Source organism: Haliotis asinina, chromosome 3 (genome assembly GCF_037392515.1).
Source record: "Haliotis asinina isolate JCU_RB_2024 chromosome 3, JCU_Hal_asi_v2, whole genome shotgun sequence".
NCBI classification, from domain to species: domain Eukaryota; kingdom Metazoa; phylum Mollusca; class Gastropoda; order Lepetellida; family Haliotidae; genus Haliotis; species Haliotis asinina.
The window spans coordinates 18330027-18339229 of record NC_090282.1 but is presented as its reverse complement, the minus strand read 5'-3'; the positions used below and the strand labels follow the sequence as shown (position 1 = coordinate 18339229).

At 38.7% G+C, this 9203-nt stretch overlaps 1 protein-coding gene across 1 annotated transcript in view; it reads right to left on the bottom strand.

Annotated features, from left to right (window-relative positions):
* Positions 1–2256: 2256 nt before the first annotated feature.
* LOC137277598 (neuronal acetylcholine receptor subunit alpha-10-like) overlaps positions 2257–9203 on the bottom strand; it is a 31947-nt gene continuing 25000 nt past the window's right edge. Inside the window, exons 3-6 of the mRNA XM_067809403.1 lie at positions 8434–8478; positions 7991–8100; positions 4141–4676; positions 2257–3082 (exon numbers count right to left, since the gene is read on the bottom strand). Of these exons, the coding sequence (XP_067665504.1) occupies positions 2448–3082; positions 4141–4676; positions 7991–8100; positions 8434–8478 (1326 nt within the window). The 3' untranslated portion in view covers positions 2257–2447. The remainder of the gene's footprint in view (positions 3083–4140; positions 4677–7990; positions 8101–8433; positions 8479–9203) is intronic.

Here is a 9203-nt window from a genome sequence, read left to right as displayed (position 1 = left end):
ACAACGTGAGTGGACCTAGGCATACGACTGTCTGCTATGAACTAACAGCACCAGCTTGAAGACTGACAGCAGGGAAAGCTGACAATTGGCAGTTTTAGTCCAAATACTTTAGGTAGTGACGATAGCAATATATAATTACTAATGGTAAAAAAATAATGCGTCAGCATTTGTTGTGGTCATACATACGTCAGTGTATGTTCTTTACCATACTTACAAAACTGCTCTCATCTCATAAACAACACTTTGGCTTGCCTTTCCACAATGCCATTACATACATTACAAAGGGTGAGTGAATGAGTATAGTTGTACGCCGCCTTTAGCAATATTCCAGCAATATTACGGCGGACACTACATGTGGGCTTCACACATTGTACCCATGTGGGGAATGGAACCCTGGTATTCGAAGTGACGAGCAAAGGCTTTAACCACGGGGCTACCAAACTGCCCCCTACACTACAAAGAACCTGTTTAGGGTCAACTAATCCTTTTATATTACTACACATTAATACATGAACTATTGAAGTGATATTTAACTTCCTTTGGATGGGTAGTTAGGTATTTCTAATAGGCTTATTCTACGACCGATTTCAGTATCAGTAAATTACAAAGTATGGTATCTCGTGATACTTAACGTCGCTACTAACTATGTCGTTGACATGAAACCAACATTAAAACATTGCTGTTTGAACGTTTGATGATCATAATATCGATAACATTGTATTTGTTCATAACGGAGAACAATATAATCTATAATACAATAACATTCAAGCTTATACATAGCTGCATGAGGGCAGATAACAGGAACTAACAGGAACTAAATACAGCTCTTCAGCATGTTCATTATTATATGCACCAAGCTTAAATCGAAATGCAATTACGGCACTATCATCGTGAGGCCGGTCGTTGAAATTATCTTCATCGACATTGCAAATATAAAACGTCAGTGCAGAAAAATATCCAGCTTTGACTATGCTCAGAAATAGAACCCATTGAGTGGAAAGGGCAGAAAGCTGTGAAAAGAAACAACGTTTAATCAGAAACTTTGAAACTTTAATACATGTCCCTTGTCAGATTCGTGAAGAAGTCGCTCGGCTGAAACGTGATAACCAGATTTGAAGAGGCTAAATAGTATCGCAGTGGTAATGTCTGTTTATAATGTGAATGAAAACCGCTGAACGAATACTTTTTTGTTGTCGATAAGTGTTTTACTGATATTTCTGACTCCTGAATTTCTTTATTTCATTGGACATATGGAATATACTTAATCTGTTTAAACTTGGTGCATACATGATTATTATCTACATGCGGCGTGGACTGTCCCCTACTCTGAACTGTTATAATATGTGTAATTCATGCATTCAAATACAAAGCACACGTAAAGTAAATTGAATAGTTCCATCAATTAAAAGAGCCACACGACAACAAAATGTCCTTTCATACACAAGTTGCGACATTCTGTAGATAAACCCGTGTGTCTGGAAGGAAACTGTCAAATCCTTGATTTAAAATAGTCTGCCCTTCACCGCAGCGTACAGGGGCATTCGTGACAACTGTATATCGTTCAATAATATGGAAACAAAAGCCCTTGCCATAATCGTACGAAACATCTGCTAAATGCAGAAAACTTTGTACCATCCGATAATACCATGGCAATGTTCGTGTGATTGCTATACACTAGTGATGATACGTGTATGGGGAAAAGGTGAGTGTGCCCATTCCGGTCGGTGGCACCTGGAACAAACACAGGCAAAACATGGCCATGTGTTCATCTGAACAACGATGGGAACACACGGAAAGTGAAAAAAGGAGATCTCTTCGGGAACTCCTGCATTAATTGAAATGCCCATCAGTTTGTCATAAGGGAATTTTGAAAAGGTTTTTGAGGCTTTAAATAAGGTAACCCTGATCATTTAATGTTTGAGCAAGGGTCGGATGACCCCTCCGTGAAACAAGCAAGCTGGTGCCCAGCATGATGGAGGATACCCGAAAAATGATTATCGTTGTCTCCATTGAGAAAAATCAAGCTCTGCACAAAATATAGCTGTTGGCATCAAAATTGAATTGTCAACAAAGATTATAGTCGCGCCACCTCGACATTATGGTGTGATGACATGCTCTTGATCTAAATAAAATGAAACACATTACAGACGATTAACCAGTTAAACACCTGGAGACAGAATTCATCAAAGGCACACCACTAAGAAGTATTTTAATAATTGAACAAAATACGTTTTAGGAATATGTCTTGAACGTTGTGACAATTTCAGATCCTTTCGAACAACGCCCCTAAAAGGAGTTCCTTGCCATGAGTCCCCAATTATACGGAAAAAAGAGAATATTTACTTAGTGACGTTACGCCCGTTTGTGAAGTTAATGAATCATTAATCATTTGTAACAGGTCTCTGTTGAAAGCGTCACACTAATACAGGTAAACTGATAGATATATATTACACAGGTTGTGTAGCCGGTGCAATAACAAGGATAGCTAAGGTTGAAATTACAGTCCCACCAAGGAATATACAGAACAGAATTCTGTCCACAGTCTGGGCCAAACGACGCCAGTCCTGCATCACCTCATAATCTTTTTCTTCCTTCTCATGTTTGTCCAGAATACGAGTCAAAGAAAACAAAATGTCCTCGTAAGACTTGGTAAACTTTCCCCTGGAGTTAGACTGCTTGGAATGTCCATGACTATGTTCACCCGATACACCCGACAACGTAGGGTAAGCCCTGTCCCTTCTATCCTGGGAGGTATTCTGACTATGAGTGTCATTAGGCAGCGGCTCACCCACACCATTGTCTAAACTGAGTTCATCTTTCAGCTCTTGGGCAATGTTTTCCAAGGTTAGTTTCAGAGACAAGTTTCTCATAAAGTTGCCCTCATTGGACGAGCAATGGTTAAGAAAGCACCTATCGTTGTTGGAAAGGAATATACTGGGATGACGATAGCTCCCAAGAAAGATCTTACGCAGCCAGCCTGGAATTGCCCTTTTGTCTGGACCTCGGTGATGGAGGTTCAAAACAAACACTGTCATGATGACGGAAACAGATGTTAGCGACATCACTATCGTCAGGTAGATGCCTGCAAGATAACAGTAAAAGAATCCTTAAATTGCAGTCAGAAGAGTCAGCACTGGGGGCACTGAGCTATTCAGTGTGTGGGTTGAAGCCATATCAGATCATATAGCAGCAGGCTATTCCAAGTCATTTAACCAAATCAGACTCCGAGTAGCCGACTTGTAATTATGCCACATTTACCTGAAGCAAGGATTTTGCAGTTTTCCCAAAATGTTGGAAATTGGAAATTGGAAAGTAGGTTTTTTGTTGTCATCCCTTAGATCTCTCTGTGTGGTAGCTGATGGGCATTGTTGTTCCTTGTGCATGGGGAGGTTTGAACAAAAACGTGATATGTGTCCATAATATTGGAAATTGACATAAAATATATCGATTTTGCACACACTGCGTTCAGGGTAAATTTGAAAAACAGACATTTGTAAGCTGGATTAACTCGGAAATGTTACCTTGGGACATTATTTCAAAGTTATAACCAACATTTACTGGTTAATCAGATATTGTAATCTTTTTGCTAGAGTAGACACATAAACAATTAATGAAACATTATAATAAAAGTAAAGATCACTACATCATTAGTTTTTCATCTGTTACAAAATTATGATCGTATAATTTCGACTTCACATAACAGGAAAGGAAGACAGATGCTTTTCCAGATCTTGTAGTTCTAACAGTTTAGATGTATGGAAAACGTTACATGTTTTCACATATCACCACAGGATATTATGTCATCATTCGCGTGTGCAGAGTTGTGGCCCGGAGGCGTACTATGGTCCATTGGGTGTTAGTCCCAAATTATCATTAATTGTTTGTCAGCACCAGACCCAATGTGGCAACGGAGTCAGGTCGCAGTTTCCTTTGTAGTAAGTACAATATCATTCAAAGCAACGTAACATTTGCTTTTGGAGTGAGTGATTCCATGACTGTAAGCTTCCGCCACATGGATTTACTCTTGGAATAAAGATGGATATGATGTTTGCTGTTTTGCTAAATCAGATTAGAACTACGTAATTGTTAACGTAATTTGTTAATCATGCACATAGAGAAAACAACGTGTCCAATACTTACTTATCAGAGGAACAAATTCGGATGTTTCGGGCAGATTTTCTGCGACGGCTAACATGAAGACTGAGAACGCCAAGAGCACAGTAATTCCTAGTGCTATTTTCTCTCCCGAGTCAGGTGGCAGGCAAAACACGAGCAGTGTCAACGCCGACATCATCACACACGGGAACACCACGTTGTACATGTAGTACAGCGTGCGGCGTCGAATTGTGACGTAGAATGTGACGTCGGGGAAAGGTTCGTCGCAGCAAGCGTAAAACACAACGTTGCGGACAATCTTTATGCGTATAAGTTCCCATTCACCGTTGACGACGTAGTTGCTTAAGTCCACCTCTGTTGTCCGGTTTGTGATGTCCACCTGATAACCGTCATATGTCCAAGAGCCGAACTTTAGACGACATCGCTGTATGTCGAAAGGAAAGTAGGTGACATCGACCTTGCAGGAACTCTGGAGTTTGGTTGGGACAGGCCAAAACACGTTACCATCCGACGATGCCATAGCGTTAGCGGGCATAAGTCCGTCAGTATATTCTGCAGCGCTGTAAAAGACGTGCACTGTTTTACAAAAGTAAAAACTGACTTCTTGTGGCACCCAGTTAATGATATCCGTGATTTCGATATCAAATGCTGACAAAATCTTTCAATCATGTAAACACACTTTGAATTGTTCTGTTCTGTTTCACCTATCCAAACCTAACTGTAATATGTCTGAATAGTACGCTAAAAGAACACATTACAACTTACCGACGTTAAGGGATCTACTTCTGCCAGTTTATCACATAAAGGATAAAATGAATTTAATGCTCTCGCAGGGGTCAATATCCTTTCTTGTTTTGAATATTTGCATTCCTACTTGAATCAAGGAATCGTTATGTTTCTGTATTCCCTTGAACGTTTCATACATGTTCAGGAAAGGAATGTTACACCTAGAACAGAAGCAATGGCACTTTAATTGAGATCCCTGGATAAACCCATAGATTCCGGCTAGAGTACGCACAAGTGTGATTGCTGTAATATTCTCGTTACTATGGTAACATGTCCTTTCGTATGATTTGATTTTTTTCGCAGGAAATGTATTTATGAATACTGCAAATTTGGGAATTTAGAGATTATTCGTCCTGTCATCTGGTTAAATTCACTATGGAAATGTTATCAATCAAGTGTCCTAGTTTGTTGGCCACACAATTTTCGTTATGAATATTATTTCAGAGATTTTGAGGTAGATTTATGCAACGCAATTTGGAATTCAGAGATTTGTCGTTCCGACATATGGCCCCGATTTCTCGAAACAAACTTAAGCCTGAATTTTGAGACAATGCATTGTCCAAAATGAACTGAAATTGATATTAAGCTCAAACATAGACAATTTGAATTTGGTAGATAGATTACTTGTTTGGGCTTAGTTGAGTTGCAGCTGAGTTACAAATCCAGCTGTTTCAGTTTTTCAAACTCAGTATAAAATGTGAGTAAAAATTTTCTTTCGAGAAATCGGGGCCTGGTTTCATTCTGGAAATATTATTTCGTGTCCCTGTTTGTTGGTCTCAGTATCTACGATACCCCAAAAAATTCAAAAGTTTTAAACAACGTTTGTGCAGCTGGTGTGGACATTTGCATTCTTCCCTGAGAGAGTGTGAATTTAACTCCTTCTGTAACCAGGAAACATCACACCAAGCAATTAAATATTGTCCTTCCTAAAAGTCGCCTATGTTCTGTGTGGCAAACAACAAATACAATTTAATGAAATAAGTAAAACTATGTGCTATTTGGTTTTTAAAATGAATTCATACGCGCATCAGAATAAAAGCTGCAAATCCTTTCCATAGCCATAAGAAATCGCAGCTAAAATCTTGAACGAGTCGATAAAATGGATCTGGCTGTGTTATAAACATATCTTATGAATCGATACCATCGGTAATCTCACTATTTAAACTCATAACGTACGAGGACTGGCTGAAAGTTCTGATCTGATCAAGACAGATGTACAAAAAGGTAATAGTGTGCATGTATGAAATAAAATGCACTACATTCACTGCTTACAGCTGCATGTGAATATAATGACACAGAAGGGCAGTCATTTCAAAATTACAAATGAAGTGGTGTTAACGTTAGGGAATGGTGTGTCATTGTAAAAAGGTATAAGTACTGAAGTACAAAAGTGAAGAAAGAGACTGCGCTTCATCTATGCTGCAGTTCTTGATAATCGTAGACTAATCACGTATCGATATAGTGGCAATCTGTCGAGAAACATGTGGGCATTCCCAGGAATGAACTAGAACGTGACAAAGACATGCTTGGTTCTACGATATAAGCTCATCAACCCCCGTTGGAAATTACGTTTTCGATATTAGACCCAGGTGCTTTCAGTCAACAATTCAAACATTTTCCCTCGAATGGCAAGGTCATGGTTTCGGTTTGCAATGGCTTCAGTACTGATGGGATATCTCCTTAATGGTCAGACCATTAAGGGTCAATTTATGCTCTTCTCTGAGGGAAAACCTCTGAGGATACGTCGGCTAAAGTTCACTGAAGATGCGTTGTCCCAACACGACAATACACTTCCCCACGCTTCTGTTGCCGCCATGGCAATCACAATTGACGGTCACTTGGAACATTTTAAAAATCTCTCGTACTGGCGCCGTCAGAAGGCCAGCAAGCGTGAATGGTGATGACACGGGTATCATTTTACGCCATCAGGAGGATAGATTCTAAACCACGATAGTTCTTGTATTTTAACATCGTTGGTAATGTGTGTGGATCTTTATATAGTTCTAGGAGAATTAAGTTTTAAAATAAATAGCAATCAAGTCCAACCCCCGTTCTCAATCAAAGTTTGGCACAAACATTTGGCACATTTCTTCACCGATCAAATTTGAAATATATGTAAATTATAGCATCTGAAAACATTATACGATTGCAAACGTATAGATTTATATTTTTGAAAATTATTTTCCAAACAGAGATTGGAACCCCTGCGGTATGCGGTTGCAGCAAATGCAGTTGTCTCTTTCTCATTAAACATCGGATGACAGTTGCAGTCACCTTTGACAAATAGCTCGAAATTTCAAATGATTAATTTATTGGATTTGCCGGATAATCTAAACTAGATATTCCCTGGCTTTCATATTAAATAATATATGTCGAGTGTGTGTTTGTCAATTGCACTATGATCTCTATTCAAACAATAAATGTGTTTACGTCTACATGCGTGTATAATGGTCACAATATGTCACTCCTATTCAGTGGGATCCACCACAAAAGGAGCTGGCTGATACAGACTCGGTTTATTCAAATTCCCTTTCCAGATTTATACGTCCTACCTAGGATACACCTCTGCACTCTTGACCAACTCTGACATATCTGATGGCCTATATTTAACGTACGACTGTTGTTATTGGACCCGATATCGGCAGCTCTTTCGATAATTACTGTTTTGTAAACGGAGACATCATTTTTGTAAATGTATGTCTGGTTACCTATAAATGTATGTCAAACAGATATCTACAAAAATTGTTTATTTAGAATGTCTAATATGCTTGTACATATACATTTGAAATGTTGAAATACATGCTGGGAGTGATGACAGTATTTGAAAACATGTACATACCGGGGTATTCCAATCGACCGGCAAATGCTTGGAAATCGCAACAGAACAACTCTAATGGCTGCTAAATGTTTTTGTATGAAAGAGTACACCCGTGGGGCAGTTAACGTGAGACAATGATTATTGTTTACGTTCTCCAAAGTATAACATAAATCTAAATTTAAAAAAATACATGTCATACAATTAGTAATACTTTCAACGATGCTTTCAAATAATATGTCTGTTTCCCTCAGAGAGAGAAAGTGAACATACTTGTTGTAAAGTACTATATCTGGCAGCCATATTTTGTGGCATGGTATCCTCAGCATAGTGATGTTGTTGAACATCGCAGGATTCCAGGTGAGGAATTCGTCCACCCATTCCTGAAAAGATAGTACTGTTGTACACGGAGAAGCAGATGGATCCCATAATAATTTGTTTAACAAACTGTTATCCAACGAGAGGATGTGAGTGTTTTATATTTGGAGATGCTTGATCGGAAAATGCTCTGTGACATATTCATTTCAAAATCAATTTTGCCACTTTTCCAGGATTATTGTATGGCTCTCTGAACATACAATATTTTTGTCAAGATTCCCTTGTCCTGTATATTTCAAGTGCAACTGGATAATTTTTCACAGAAAGTTATATCGATGTTTATGTGTTTGCCAAAGATAAAATGTTTCGTAGCATGATTTCTTATTTATTGTATTTACCTGATCTAACCACACATTTGTAACGAGGACCTGATTCTTCTCATCCTGAAACAGAACAAAGGCAAACGGTGAGTGATCGCACTTAGACAGGGATCGACAGATCTAAGAACACTCGGATATACATACACGTGCCCATGCACTCAGGCCATAATCAATAACATCAATACATATGTTCGAAAACATTACCATAACTGCAGAAGAGGTTTGTAGTATACAACGTACAACTACAGTCACTATCTAGAAGGACGAAGGACAGAGATAGTCTTCTTTGAGGTCTTATTAATATTGGAAAGCTTTTAAAAGGGAAACACACAAAGAGAGCCCTTTCCCCAATATCTCGTTTTACTTTGTCTGCATATTACCACCAATAAAAGGCAACAAATACTTATAGGGCATGTATTACAATTAATATGCAGATTGGTTGTACAAAAGCTTCTCTCTCTTTCACGTGGACTAATTCTTGTAATGACATAAATAATCGACTCAGTTTTCAAATGTTAGCACATTTACCTAATCACAGGCAGCCACTGATAAGTGACAAACTGTATTGCAGCAAAGCTTCGGACATATTAGATTCTGAGAACTACAGTTTACTTCGAAATAGTTACGTTTATCGTTTTACATGGCAGTTCTCGCGTTGAGCCGTAATGGATGTCCAGACATTAATGACGTATGTTTTGCGGGTGGTTCAGTCTGCGGAAAAACCCTAACGGCAATACTGAATAATCTTAATTCTAGACAGTGTCGGGGGGTCATGCGCAGTGTCTCCA